General features: G+C 42.2%; 1 protein-coding gene and 1 long non-coding RNA gene across 7 annotated transcripts in view; one reads left to right on the top strand and one right to left on the bottom strand.

Annotated features, from left to right (window-relative positions):
• The window catches only part of LOC138425665 (uncharacterized), a 7,260-nt gene extending 3,150 nt beyond the window's left edge, over window positions 1-4,110 (bottom strand). Inside the window, exon 1 of the long non-coding RNA XR_011251300.1 lies at window positions 2,723-4,110. This is a non-coding gene — a long non-coding RNA (uncharacterized lncRNA). The remainder of the gene's footprint in view (window positions 1-2,722) is intronic.
• Window positions 1-15,027, top strand: part of PGBD1 (piggyBac transposable element derived 1) — a 21,494-nt gene extending 6,467 nt beyond the window's left edge. For 4 of the 6 annotated variants that reach the window (XM_069563614.1, XM_069563611.1, XM_069563613.1 and 1 more), the window contains 5 exons: window positions 604-760; window positions 3,085-3,197; window positions 4,800-4,899; window positions 5,534-5,630; window positions 13,240-15,027. In XM_069563614.1, coding sequence (XP_069419715.1) covers window positions 604-760; window positions 3,085-3,197; window positions 4,800-4,899; window positions 5,534-5,630; window positions 13,240-14,797 — 2,025 coding nt within the window. In that variant the 3' untranslated portion in view covers window positions 14,798-15,027. Of the gene's footprint in view, window positions 1-99; window positions 215-603; window positions 761-3,084; window positions 3,198-4,799; window positions 4,900-5,533; window positions 5,631-13,239 lie in introns of all 6 variants that reach the window. The other 2 variants (XM_069563615.1, XM_069563617.1) reach the window with 1 other exon arrangement.

Here is a 15,027-nt window from a genome sequence, read left to right as displayed (position 1 = left end):
CAGTGTTTGTCATGATAATGACAGTTTTGAAGAGTACAGATGAGTTACTTTTTGGAATGCCCCTCAATTTGGGTTTGTCTTGTATTTTCTCACAATAAGACCCAGGTAGTACATTTTGGCTGGAATACCACAGAAGTGGCATTGTGGTCTCCTAGGGCATCACTTCAGGAGGCACATGGTGGTGGATCATCCTGTTACTGATGAGGTTAAGGTGGTATGTGTCAGATTTCTCCACTATCAAGTTACCATTTTCCCCTTTGTAATTAGTAATCTGTGGGTGACATTTGGAGATGGTGTACATATCCTATTTCCCATTAAACTTGCACACACTATAAGCATCTATCTGGGGTTTGGTTTTGCTTTCTAGGCAGGGGTTCTTTGCCTGTATTGACTCTCTTTGCTTAGCATGTAGAACAGAATGTGGCTTTAGTAGGCATTCAGTCCATATTTGCCAGATGAGTGAATGTGTCTTGCTACTTTGTCTTACTCGCTACTTAAGGACTAAATGAAGCTTGTCTGGTGTTCCCTTGGGGAATGTCCCTAACTGCTGTTCAGTCCAGTTCCCACCAGGATGCCTTTTCAAAGTGAATCTTTTGTCCGCAGGCTTCTGTCTACACTCTAGGACAGGACCTGCACCTACTGGTGACAGAATGTCAAGGAACCTCTTCGGAGGGTCAGAGCCCCCAGCTCCTGTTGGGGGTAACCACCCTGAAGAGTGAGCCTCCAGAGTCTCCCCAAGAGACTGCCCAAGAAGTGAGTGGTGAGTGCCAGAGGGTGAACTTAGTAAAGACATTGGGAACAGGCCACTGACAGGTGCGTGGCCTTCTAAGTGAAAGCCTATTTATCTGTGTTCTCAAGTTTTGTTTCTGTCTTACCCTTTACCTAAGCAAGCTTTTAAAAACACCTGAAATTGTAAAATGTAGAAATGTAAGATCTTTTCAACTCCCTTAATAGTTAGGAAAACCAAAACTCAGAGTATAAGTGACTTGCCCAGGGTCAGCAGAGGCAGCGCTGTCACCTGACCTTCTGACCAAGATTCTCTTTACTATATGTCTCTACTCCGCATTTCCAATTCCACACCTGGAATTTCAATATTTACTTGGTAGCTTTCCATAACTTTGTCTTTTTCCCCATGGTAATGTTTTCTTCAGTGGCCTCCTTCAAGATGCACTCCCTGTCATTCGCAAGGGCTTTTTATACCTTCGTAGGCCCTCCCAGATATTCTGGAGACTCTAGCCAAGGACCTGTGTGCCTACTAGTCATAACCCAAACACATTTCTCCAGGGTACCAGAGACCAAATGAACGGAAGAACAATTCCCCAGGCTACCTGCCTTCCCTCCCCTCCTGCTGGAGGGTAGGATTTATTTAGGGGAAAGGTGGAGGGCGGGGGGAGGGGAAGGTTAGTTGGGGCCATTTTATGGGGTGTTTAAATTCAAACCAGGAAGTTCAGACTTGAAAAATATTTGGGTACCATTGAAGCCTTTTTTTTTTTTTCATAAAAAATATGATTTACAGTGACTGTTATTTGTGTGTATTTTGTATTTCATTCTCACCAGTCACGGAACACTAGTTTAAAATGAAAACTACTGAGTACTTGAGTTTTGCTAGCCTCTTAATGCTCAGCTGGGATTCTTAGCATCAGACAGATTGTTAAATTTTAGATATGTTGATGGAGAAGTAGAAAAGACCTTGGTATCATCTTATTCTTGGCAACTTAAGCCCACTTTGTCTTGTTCTGTCTTTGGCAGAGATAGAGAGCAGTGGGATCAGTGTGGTGTGTGTAGTGAGCATATATGTTTGAAAAGATTCTTCTACCTTCTTCCCAGGCTTAACCCTAAAGCTTTTCCACCTCAGGAGGATGATAAGGAGCAACCACAGAGTCTGGTCTGACGTTTGCTCTCAGACTTCCCAGTACTCTTGGTCTCTTTGCCCCTCTTCCATCTTCTGTTGCCACCCTGCCCCTCTTAGCTTAGCCCTTTCTCTGACAGCAGACCTGCTTCACACTGTGCTTTTTAAGCTGCTAGGGTTTTGGCATATATGCACTGTGGGGAGATTAGGTAGTAATAGTGAACCATGGGCTAGGCTATTTTATTTTCCTAGCAAGCTTTGTTCTCTCTAGTATGAAGGAACAGCACCAAAAAGATTCCACAATCATTCACTGTTGAAGCAAAGAAAAGTAGTGCTATGTTCTGGATTAGAATATCCCCTGTGCACTTCGTTTAGTAATTCTGGACTCCCTCTATTGTTACTGTCTTGGCAAACAGTGGTGCACTACTTTGCATTGGGGCCTTAAAGGGCTTTACAGAGGGCTTTTATGTTATCTCAGTCTTCATTGCCCCTGTAAAGTAGACTGTGTTCCCCCCCGTACAGATAAGGAATTGGAAAGAATCTTTCCAAGTAACAGTGCAGTGATGTACAGTCATTATCACTGTTTGGATTATGGTTTCCAATGCAGCAGATTCTCAAAAGTTCTCCTAGTTTGCAGTTAGCATCTCTTCTATGTATGACTGTGTGTCTGACTTTTTTTTACTGACGTATAGTTTATTTACAGTGTTATTAGTTTCAAGGGTACATGTATGACTCTTTTTAGAGCCATTTTAGGTTCACAGCAAAATTGAAAGGAAATTTCTCATCTCCCCCTGCCTCCCACACATACCCAGCCTCCCCCATTACCAACTCAATTTTTTTTATCCTCATTTTCTCTTTTTATCTTTCTCTTACCTGCTTTCCTGTTGCCCCTTGGCTTTGTCTCTGTTCTCCACTTCTTACCTTTCTTCTTTGTTCTCTGGTTAATGTTTCTTTATTCACCAACTTCTTCTTCCCTCTCCTTATTTTCATCTGTGATTGCTGATTTTTCTTTTATGTCTGTGAAAGTACATCACTGGAAAGCATCTCATGAGTTCATAAACACCACTTATTCTGTGGGTGGGAGACACTAAAGCTCTAGAATTCCTGACAATGAAAACAGACGTGATGTTCTAGCTTAAGATCTGTATCTTAGTTCTTGGATGTTTAACAAACATAAGATTTGGGGCCTGGGTCCCCCACAAAGGGCTCTTGTAAAAGCTACTGTTTCTTTTCAGGACTCTTGTCTGCTCCATCCACAAGGCCTGCTCCCCAGAGACCAGACCCTCTCCAGGAAGAGAATCCCAGAGACCAGGCTGCAGTACTGGGGTTGAACTCAGCCAGGTCCCAGGTGAGCAGGGTGCCCAGGCTGTGGGAACCTCAGTAGTAGCCCTCCTTCCCCCCGCCCACCCATCCGTGGCGCTTCCCTTGACGCACACTGGTCACCTGAGAGCCTTTCAGGTGGCACAATCCCTCTGCCTTCACCTTGTCACCGAATATCACACACCATGTGCGCCTCATCCGGGAGCTCACACACGCGCTGTCACCTCATTCCTCACCTTATGTGGAAGGCCCATCCAAATCTCAGGCTGTAAGAATAATCGGCAGAGTGAAGCCCTTGGTTTCCAAAAGTGCCTCCACTCATTTGATGCCCAGTTTCAGATGTTTTCTCTTTTGGGGAACCTCTGGTTTCTCTCCGCAGTCTGAGAACCAACCTCTTCCTCATATTCCTTTATATCCCCAGTATTCTGCACATGCCCAATTAATACTTGGTGATGGTAATGGCAGTACTGTGTATCTTCACAGAGTGGACTCTTGTTCATTTTTTCCCTTATTTGTAGTGGTCCAATCATTTTCCGAGTTGTTTAGTTTGTAAGTGTTTGTCTCCCATTGAGGCCCTTTCCTCTGAGTTCGTTTCCTCCAGACAGGTTTTCATGTAGTCCTCTCCTCACTCAGTTTTCGCCTGTGATTTCTAATTGGTTCTTAATCCTGTCAGACCCAGGGGGTCCTATTCTCAATACTCTACCTTCCTGAAAACCAGTGTATAGCAAGTGAAATGTATAGCAAGTAAAATTTACCTTATGTATATTTAAATCAATGTAATTATCCTAAAATGTAACATAATGGAGAAACAAAATAATTTATTAAGAAAAAAAGAAAGAATTCCCTGCTGGTTCGTGGGTTAGGACTTTGCACGCTCACTGCCTCAGGCCCAGGTTTGATCCCTCATCAAGGAACTAAGATCCCATAAGCTGTGTGGGTATGAATTTAAAAAGTGCAAACATTTGAACATAATAACTCCAAGAAATAATTAAATGTTGCACCCATATGTAATCAAGTTTTAATTAAGTTGGAGTAAGAAGATCAACAGTCTGGGCAATGAAAGGGCAGAGATATGGGTGAATGAAAGTAGAATTAGAATAGAATTAGAATAGAATAGAATGAAAGTAGTGTTGAGTCAAATAATGAAAGGCCAGCCAGAGAAAGAGAAAATTAATATTAATTGAAGTAGGGCTAAGACGAAGTTATGGGTTGTATTGTGTCCAGAAAAGATATATTGAAGTCCTAACCCCAGGTACTTGTGACTGATCTGAGCTGGATATAGACTTTTTGTGGATGTAATCAAGTTAAGATGAGGTCATACTGCATTAGGGTGGGCCCTGTGTCCAGTGGTCAGTGTCCTTGTACAAAGGCCATGTGATGGCAGAAACACACACAGAGAAGGCCACGTAATGACAGAAGCGGAGACCAGAGTGATGCATACAGGGGACACTGAGGACTGCTGACAACCCTCAGAAGGTAGGGGAGAGGCAGGACGATGCTCTGGACCTTCAGAGAGCAGGCCCTGCTGGTTGGTCCTACTGGTGTGCAGCGTGGTAGTCAGCACCCTTCACAACTAGTCCTTTTATCTCTACCACAGTGAAGAGTAAGAGGCCATTTGTTGTCCTTGTAGACATCAGTGAAGACTGAGGAAGCAGCGCCGGTCCTTGTCTCAGAGGAGTGGCCAGTTCCGAGTCTGGCTCAGGAGAAGATTACAAACATCAGTCTCATGGGTAAGGACAGGCCTCTGGCTGGGGTCCACCTTTCCCATCATTAACCCTGACTCAGCCATCGTGAACCCACATTTCCTACACACCCTTCTTTCCCCTTCTTCTGGGCTCGATCTCCACGCTTCTCTCAGCCTGTCATTTTGTATCCCTCACAATCACAGTACCTGCTATTACTAGTCACTCAGCCTACTGATTCTTGCTGTTCTCTGATCATCCCTCTGTATTCCCTGATCCCCTCAATGTCTCCTCCTTTGCTCCCTTTTTTCCCACTTTGCAAGGGTCCCATATAATTTGTCATTTTCACACATCCCTTAATATCTGGAAATGCCACAAACACCTCTGCCTTATCCCTTCTTCACGTCAGAGGAAGTTCTCTTTACTCTGAGAACACTAAAAATTATGTGTTATTTTCTTTAAATAGTCTTTGCCCCATTAGGCCTTCTCCCTGGAAACTGACCTTTCTTACTATCTTCCCACACTCCACCACATTTTTCGGATTGCTATGAGTATGTTCCTGGGACACCTGTTGATTTTTGGTTTTAATTTGAAACATCCTATTCCCTACCCTGGAGATTTTTTTCTAGATTCAGGTGGCAATGACATTTGAATTATTTGAATTATCAATGTGTTATTTTAGCTGAAGAAGCTGTAACTAAAGATGGATTTTTAAACACAAAGCAAGAAACTTCTGAAGAAATGGAACAAGGTGCCGAGGCCTCAGGAATAGCCAACAGGTAAGTGTCCATGTAGAATAGCTCCTACAAAAGTAAAAAATTGGAATGAAACCAGAGAAACCATTTGGTAAATGTCTGCTTCCCTGGAATAATACAGAAAAAGAAACACTCACTTCTATGATCATAGGAGGCCCCACACCAAGACACTGACCTATTGGTATGTCATAATTACACAAAACCTTCAGTTGGCACATGGTTGCCTTCAAGAATCCTCTCTTGGTTCCTTGTCTGATCACTGTTCCCCTGGCTCCCTTATGTTTTTGTGGAGCTATAGATACTGAAGCCAGAAAAAGAAGATAGAGAAGTTAGAGAATTGAGATAGGAGAGTGAGGGCTGCAGATGAGGCTGTTGGCATGATGGTTAAAGAAATATCAGATCTGGAAAAGGATTTAAGACAGGAAGATAGGTAGGGTATTTTCAACCTCCATTAGGGGAGTCCTGAGCAAGAATCAAAAGGAGTGAAGCTGATAATGGAAAAATTAAAGGAAATAGTAGGATTTGCACCAGTGACCTGGTGAAAACAACACCTGAGAGTCACCAGAGCCATTTGCCCACATACCCAGGGTTAATAAGGTGGGACTGAGAGCAGCACCAACAATAGTGTAGTTTGTGAACTCGCACAGTGGACAGTAGGGGACACAACAGAGCATACCCACAGGTGAACAGCCCCAGAGGAGAACGGGCCTAATAATAGAAAGCTTCCTTAACATGAGAAAGGAGATAGTCACCCAAATCCAGGGAGCACAGAGAGGAGAGTCCCATACAGGGTAAACCCGAGGAGGAACAAGCTGAGACCACACAGTGATTAAACTAACAAAAAATAAATAAAGATATTAAAGCAACAAGGGAAAAGCAGCACATCACAAGGGAATCCCCATAAGGTTATCAGCTGATTTTTCAGCTGAAACTCTGCAGGCCAGAAGGGAGTGGCAAGATATATTTAAAGTAATGAAAGGGAAAAACCTGCAACCAAGAATACTCTACCCAGCAAGGCTCTCATTCACATTTGACAGAAATCAAAAGTTTTACAGACAAGCAAAAGCTGTGAAAATCCAGCAGCACCAAACCAACTTTATACAAATGCTAAATGAACCTCTCTAGGTGGGAAACACAAGAACAAAAGAGAGAGGAAGGGAAGAAAAAAGACCTTCAAAAACAAACCCAAAACAATTAAGAAAATGGAAATAGGAACATATATATCAATAATTACCTTAAATGTAAATGGATTAAATGCTCTAACCAAGGGACGCAGGTTGACTGAATGGATACAAAAACAGGGCCTTGTATATATGCTTTATACAAGAGACCCACCTCAGACTTAAGGACACATACAGACTAAAAGTGAGGGGATGGGAAAAGATATCCATACAAATAGAAATCAAAAGAAAGTTGAAGTAGCAGTACTCATATCAGGCAAAATAGACAAGAAACAAGGAAGGTCACTACATCGTGACTGAGGGATCAATACAAGAAGAAGACAACAATTACATATGCACCCAACATAGCACTTGCCTTATATACTGAGATGCTCTGAACAGCCATGGTCCTGGAGAAGGGAATGGCTACCCACTCCAGCATTCTTACCTGGAGAATTCCATGGACAGAGGGTACAGTCCATGGGGTCACAAAGAGTCAAACACGACTAGGTGACTACACTTGCACTTTAACAGCCATGAAAGGGGACATTGACAGCACCACAGGAGTAGTAGGGAACTTTAACACCCCATTGACACCAACAGACAGATCATCCAGACAGAAAATAAAGGAAGCACAAACCTTAAATGAGAGATTAGACCAAATAGACTTAATTGGTATTCATAGAGCATTCCATCCAAAAGCAGCAGAATACACTTTCTACTCAAATGCATACAGAACATTCTCCAAGGTAGATCACATCTTGGGTCACAAGTTTACTGAGGCTTAAGAAAATTGAAATCATAAACATCTTTTCTGACCACAATGCTATGAGATTTGAAATACAGGAAAAAACCTGTAAGAAACACAAACACATGAGGCTAAACAATGTTACTAAATAGCCAATGAGTCACTGAAGAAATAAAAAAATACCTAGAGACATATGACAATGAAAACATGTTGATCCAAAACCTATGAGATGCAGCAACAACAATTCTAAGAGGGAAGTTTATAGCAGTACAGTCTTATCTCAAGAAACAAAAAAAAAAAATCTCAAACAACCTAACCTTACACTTAAAGCAACTAGAGAAAGAACAAACAAAACCCAAACTTAGAAGGAAATAAATCATAAAGATCAGAGCGGAAATAGAGACAAAACAATAGCAAAGAACTAAAAGCTTGTTCTTTGAAAAGATAAAATGGATAAGCTTTTAGCCAGACTCATCAAGGAAAAAAGGAGAGGACTCAATAAAATTAGAAATGAAAAAGTTTCAGCTGACACCACAGAAATACAAAGGATCATGCTATGCTGCTGCTAAGTCGCTTCAGCCGTGTCCAACTCTGTGCGACCCCATAGACAGCAGCCCACCAGGCTCCCCTGTCCCTGGGATTCTCCAGACAAGAACGCTGGAGTGGGTTGCCATTTCCTTCTCCAATGCATGAAAGTGAAGTTGCTCAGTCGTGTCCGACTCTCAGTGACCCCATGGACTGCAGCCTACCAGCCTCCTCCGTCCATGGGATCTTCCAGGCAAGAGTACTGGAGTGGGGTGCCATTGATAAGAGACTACTATTAATAGAAGCAACTGTATGCCAACATAATGGACAACCTGGAAGAAATGGACAGATTCTTAGGTATGGTCTTCTAAGACTGAACCAGGAAGAAATAGAAAACATGAACAGGCCAGTCACAAGTACTGAAACAAAGCTTGATTAAAAAACTCCAAACAGGGCTTCCCTGGTAGTTCATGGGTAAAGAATCCACCTGACAGTGTAGGAGACATGAGTTGGATCCCTGGTCCGGGAAGATCCTACACGCCGTGGAGCAACTAAGCCTCTGCTCTCAAGCCCGGGAGCCATGACTGCAGAGCCCACATGCCACAACTACTGAAGCCCGTGTGTCCTAGAGCCTGTGCTCAGCAACGAGAGAAGCCACCAGTGAGGAGCCTGTGCACCACAACAAAGAGTAGCCCCTGCTCACGGCAGCCAGAGAAAAGCCGGTGCAGCAAGGAAGACCCAGTACAGCCAAAGATAAATAAAAAATTATGTATAAAAAAGATAAAACGGCCCCAAAGTGGAAAAAGAAATCCCTACAAACAAATGTCTTGAACCAGATGGCCTCACAGGTGAATTCTATCAAACATTTAGAAAAGAGTTAACACCTACCCTTCCAAAACTCTTCCAGAAAATTGCAGAGGAACACTCCCAAGCTCATTCTACATAGCTATCATCACTCTGATACCCAAACCAAACAAAGATATCACACACACACAGAGAAAAGAAAATTACAGGCCAATATCACATGAACATAGGTGCAAAAATCCTCAATAAAATACTAGCAAACTGAATCCAACAACATATTAAAAGGATCATATACCCGGATCAAGTTGGATTTATCCCAGGGATGCAACATGGATTCTTCAATGTACACAAACCAATCAATGTAATACACCACATTAACAAATTGAAGAATAAAAACCATATGATCATTTCTATACATGCAAAAAAAAACTTTAGACAAAATTCAACACCCATTTATGATTAAAACTCTAGGAAGTGGTTTTAGAGGGAATCTACCTCAACATAATAAAAGGCCATTACACAGCAAACCTACAGTTAGACAGTCCTCAAGAAGGGAGAAAATATTTGCAAACAAAGCAACTGAGAAGGGATTAATCTCCAAAATATGGAAGCAGCTCATGCAATTCAATATTAGAAAAAAAAAATCAATGGATAGTTAGGGAGTTTGGAATGGACATGTGCACACTGCTATATTTAAAACATAACCAACAAAGACCTACTATATAGCACATGGAACTCTGTTCAATGGTATGTGGCAGCCTGGATAGGAGGGGAGTTTGGGGGAGAATGGATACACATAAATGTATGGCTGAGTCCCTTTGCTGTCCACCTGGAACTGTCACAACATTGTTAATTGGCTATTCCCCAATATAAAATTAAAAGTTTAAAAAAAATGAAAAAATGGGCAGAAGATCTAAATAGATATTCCTCCACAGAAGACACACCGGTGGCCAAAAACAGATGAAAAGATGCTCAACATCACTAAGTATTAGAGAAATGCAAATCAAAACCACAGTGAGGCATCAACCTACACTAGTCAGAATGGCCATCATCAAAAAACCTACAAACAACAAGTACTGGAGAGGATGTGGAGAAAAGGGAACCCTCCTACACTGTTAGTGGGGATGTAAATGGGACAGCCACTATGGAGAACAGTATGGATGTTCCTCAAAAAACTAGAGTTGCCATATGACCCTGCAATTCCATTCCCAGGCATATACCTGAGAAAACCATAATTCAAAAAGATACATGCACCCCAGTGATCACTGCAGCACTATTTACAACAGCCAGGTTATGGAAGACACCCAAATGTCCATCAACAGAGGAATGTATAAACATGTCATACATATATACAATGTTAGCCATAAAAAGGGATGAAATAATGCCATTTGCAGAGACCTAGAGACTGTCATACACAGTGAAGTAAGCCAGAAAGACAAATATTGTATAATATCACATATGTGGAATCTAGAAAAATGGATGAACTTATTTGCAAAGCAGAAATAGAGTCACAGATGTAGAAAACAAACTTATGGTTGGGAATGGGGGAAGTGAGGGGTGGGATGAATTGGGAGATTGGGATTGACATGTATACCTACTGTACATAAAATAGATAGCTAATGAGAACCTACTGTATAGCACAGGGAACTCTAGTCAGTGCTCTGTAGTGACCTAAATGGGAAGGGAATCTTAAGAAAAAAACAGTGGCTATGTGTATAACTGATTCACTTTGCTGTACAGCAGAAACTGACAACATTGTAATTCAACCATACTCCAATATCAATTTTTTAAAAAAATAGTACATACACGAGTGCTGGGTGTGGAATGAAAGAGTGTGTAGCATAGGTGCTCCTGAAGCAGAGAGACCAGATCATGAGCAGAAGGTGGGCTTCTGGTGAGACCACCAACTCCTTGGAGACTTGAGTAAAGAAGAAAAAGGAAACAGCTTGGGATAATTACATTGAAGAGCAGGGCGGGGATGAGAATTCTTCTTGACATTTGTTCATCTTAGGCAAACAGGGACCACAGTCCCAGAAGAGAAACGTCTTAAAGCTTGAGAAGTGAAATCTTTCATAAAGTTGGTGAAGTCTGAGCCAAGCTGTACTAAATGAAGAGAAGTAACCCTGTGACTTAGCTCAGGACTATAATTAGAGAATATAAATCTGCTCATGTGTCTGTCAGGTACATTTACGTCAGATAACTGAAACCATGACTCACAGTGCCTCTGAGAATCAAGATATCTTACTATTTGATGTGACAAGAAGTCTGAAGGGGTAGGCTGTTCTAGGTTTGAGGCTCCATCATGATATCAGAGATTGAGTGACCCTCAACATCCTCACTCATTCAGTAAGCATATTATCACTCATATTCAGAATCACATATAATACAGAGACCCTACCTTCAGTAAGGCATGTGAGGGTACAGCAGATAAGTGAACACGGAACACAATGCAGTATGCCTTCGTGCCCTGTAGCTATGATAGATCTTGCAGCAGAGAACCCAACTGAGATCTGGATACTGGAGAGGGTATCCCAGAAGAGGTAACATTTGAGACAAAACTTGATGAGTAAGCCAGCATTTACCAAATAAAGAGGAGGCAGATCGGAGAGAAGACAAAAATGCAAATGCCTAGAGAGGCTAGAAGAACTGGGAGGGAAGAGTCACTGATCATTTTGAAGAGCAACTTTCTGCCTGAAAAATTCTGGGTCCTCTTTGGAGTAGGAAAAGAGGTCATGTTTGGAGATGCCAAGAACTGAGTACAAAGAAGATCTGAGAAGAGTGATGAAACACCCATTGTGGGGAACTGGGAAGAAAGGGACAAGAGGACATGAGAAGGATTTCTGGGCCATATTGACTGACTAGCTGAACTTCAGAGACCATCGTTATTAGCTATTATCAGTCTACCTCATTGTGTTATTTCTGTGGCACTGCTCACTCCTGGATGAGGAATAGAGAAGACCAAGGAGGGGATTGATCTGGTGCTGAATTTTGCTGGTCCAGCACTACAGACACTGGGGCAGGGTGATTGATGATCCTGGCAAGAGAGGGACCAGAGCAATGGATCATGGAGTCTAAATGGAGGAGCAAGGGAGGTAAAATGAGGAGGGAATGGAGGAGTCAGAGTGAGAGGGAAGAACCAGTACCATGGGACAACTGTCTGAGCAGGCTAGCGTGAAAAGAAATTGGGACCAGAGAGTGAGCTTTTGGAGTTTTCAGCAGTGGAAGGTTCAGCGTGGTGAAGTGACAGGTTTCAAGGAGGATCCCTGAAGTTGAGGATGTCAGGGAACTCTTAAGATGGATGTGTTGAATGGATCATACACACAGATATTAACAACATTCAGGATGATAAATGCTCTAAGCAGATAAATATATGTACTGTAAATTATATTGGGCTTCCTAGATGGCTCAGTGGGTAAAGAATCTGCCTGCAATGCAGGAGACCCAGGAGACTTGGGTTTGATCCCTAGATCAGGAAGATCCCCTAGAGCAGGGCATGGCAACCCACTCCCAGTATTTTTGCCTGGAGAATCCAATGGACAGAGGAGTCAGTGGGCTACAGTCCATGGGGTCACTGAGAGTCAGACACGACAGCATAAATGCTCTAAGCAGATAAATACGTGTACTGTAAATTATATTACACCATACTTTTTTCACTGCTTTTTTCTCCCTTATGTCTTCTTAAATTAGACCATTTACCAACAGGACATTAGTAAATAAAATGCAGATTTCTAGAATTTAAGAAGCTTGTATGAAATAATAGTTTTCATCTTAGTAACTTTAGCACACTTCTTTGAGAAACCCATAAAAATCAGTTCAAGGGCAATCAGTCTGAGTTTCTCTTTTGTTTCTCCCCAAAACAGTGTATCCACCAGATGAATGCAGAACTAGAGGAGGCTAAATCCTTCTTTGTTCAGAAAGTCTGTTAGAGATGAGGGGGCTCAGTAAATAACCACCCATTTCTTTGTCCAAATTCAGCACCAAATGATAGAGACATAGGAGTAAAACAGATAGTTCTAGAAACCTCAGCTTTATGACCGACAGAAGCTAGACCAATAAAGCCGCTCAGATGCAGAGCTAAATGGATGCATAGTGACTGCAGACCTTTTCCGCACAGGCCTTCCTGATCCATCTTGGCTGGGGGAAGGAACATGGAATGTCTGCAACCTGCTCATAAAGAGGACAGCCCAGTTCCTTCTCCCAGATTCAGCAGTTAAATCATGAGGAGTGAGCTGGAAGAAGGGAGGCCAGAAATGCTCAGTCTGGCCAGAGCTCTCCCCACAGAAACACGAGGAGTGAGAAGTATTCCCCACAGAAGAATCTTTAGGTGTCGGTGGATTTATCCTGTATCAGTAAATAAGACTGAGAATATTTACAGCCTATGTTTTTTCTTTCTCAGAGACTGTGTATCCCAGAACCCTTGTGGTACCCCTGTTCCTGTTGAAAGGACACTTGTGCATTTGAACACTCTCAAGGACCGTCATCCGGGTGATTTGTGGGCTCGGATGCACATCTCCTCCGTGGAATATGCTGCAGGAGACATTACCCGAAAAGGGAGGAAGAAAGACAAAGCTCGAGTGAGTGAACTGCTCCAAGGCCTTGCATTTTCTGGTGATTCAGATGTGGAAGAGGATAACAGGCCTGAGACCCAGCCTGCTCCAAAAAGGCTAAAAAGGTCAGGTGTCCCAGAGAAGAACTGGACCAAAAGAGATATTAAACCCAACTTTCCATGCTGGTCAGCACTGGATTCTGGACTTTTGAATCTCAAGAATGAAAAGTTGAACCCAGTAGAGTTCTTTGAGTTATTTTTTGATGATGAAACATTCAACCTGATTGTCAGTGAAACCAATAATTATGCTTCTCAGAAAAATGTCAACTTGGAAGTCACAGCTCAGGAAGTGAGGTGTGTGTTTGGTGTCCTGCTTTTGAGTGGACTCGTGTGGCGTCCCAGCAGGGGAATGTACTGGGAAATGTCTGATGCTGACCAGAACCTGGTTAGAGATGCAATCAGAAGGGATAGATTTGAATTGATTTTCTCATACCTGCATTTTGCAAATAATAGCCATCTAGATCAGAATGATAAGTTCACAAAATTGAGGCCTCTCATAAAGCAAATGAATAAAAATTTTCTCCTATATGCTCCCCTTGAAGAATACTACTGTTTTGATAAGACAATGTGTGAGTGCTTTGATAGTGACCAATTTCTGAATGGTAAATCTGTTAGAATTGGCTATAAAATCTGGTGTGGTGCTACCACAGAGGGTTATCTGGTTTGGTTTGAGCCTCATCAAGAAGAAGCAACTCTGATGGCAGGTAAGGATCCTGATCTTGGTTTCGGTGGAAACCTCGTGATGAATTTTGCTGATGTTCTTTTAGCAAGGGGTCAGTATCCATATCACCTGTGCTTCGATGGCTTCTTTACAAGTGTCACATTGGTGTCGGCCTTGAAGAAGAAAGGGGTGAGGGCAACAGGGACAATTCGTGAGAGCAGGACTGAAAAATGCCCCCTTATGAGTGCAGAACATATGAAAACAATGAAGAAGGGGTACTGTGATTTCCGAGTAGAAGAAAATGATGAGATAATTTTGTGTCGTTGGCATGGTGATGGTATTATCAGTCTGTGTTCCAATGCTGTTGGCATAGAGCCAGTCAATGAGATACACTGTTTTGCCAGTGACAAGGAGATCCCTCAGATAAGTCAACCATCCATAGTGAAACTGTATGATGAATGCAGGGAAGGTGTAGCTAAAATGGAGCAGATCACTTCCAAATACAGGGTGAGAATAAGAAGCAAGAAATGGTACTCAGTTTTGGTGAGCTATATGATTGACATAGCCATGAGCAATGCATGGCAGCTACACAGAGCCTGTAACCCAGGCGCCTGTCTAGACCTCGGGGATTTTCGGAGATACGTTGCACATTTCTACTTGGAGCAGAATGCGAATATGTCAGATTAAGGCAGGTGAAACAGACACAATGAAAACATTAATAAAACACAGAAAAGTCACAACTATACAGCAGATTGTACCCAAAGCAAACATGATGTATGTATACAATTAAATAACTAATATTTATTTTTAAAATGTAGAGTTTCAAAAACTGTTATAACAAATGATCTGTAAAAATGTTGAAATCCATTGGTGCCTTGTGTTTTTCTAATTTTGATATAAACATGGGAAATCCTTTA

Source organism: Ovis canadensis, chromosome 20, assembly GCF_042477335.2.
Source record: "Ovis canadensis isolate MfBH-ARS-UI-01 breed Bighorn chromosome 20, ARS-UI_OviCan_v2, whole genome shotgun sequence".
Taxonomy (NCBI): Eukaryota; Metazoa; Chordata; class Mammalia; order Artiodactyla; family Bovidae; genus Ovis; species Ovis canadensis.
This window is presented reverse-complemented; position numbering and strand designations above follow the sequence as displayed.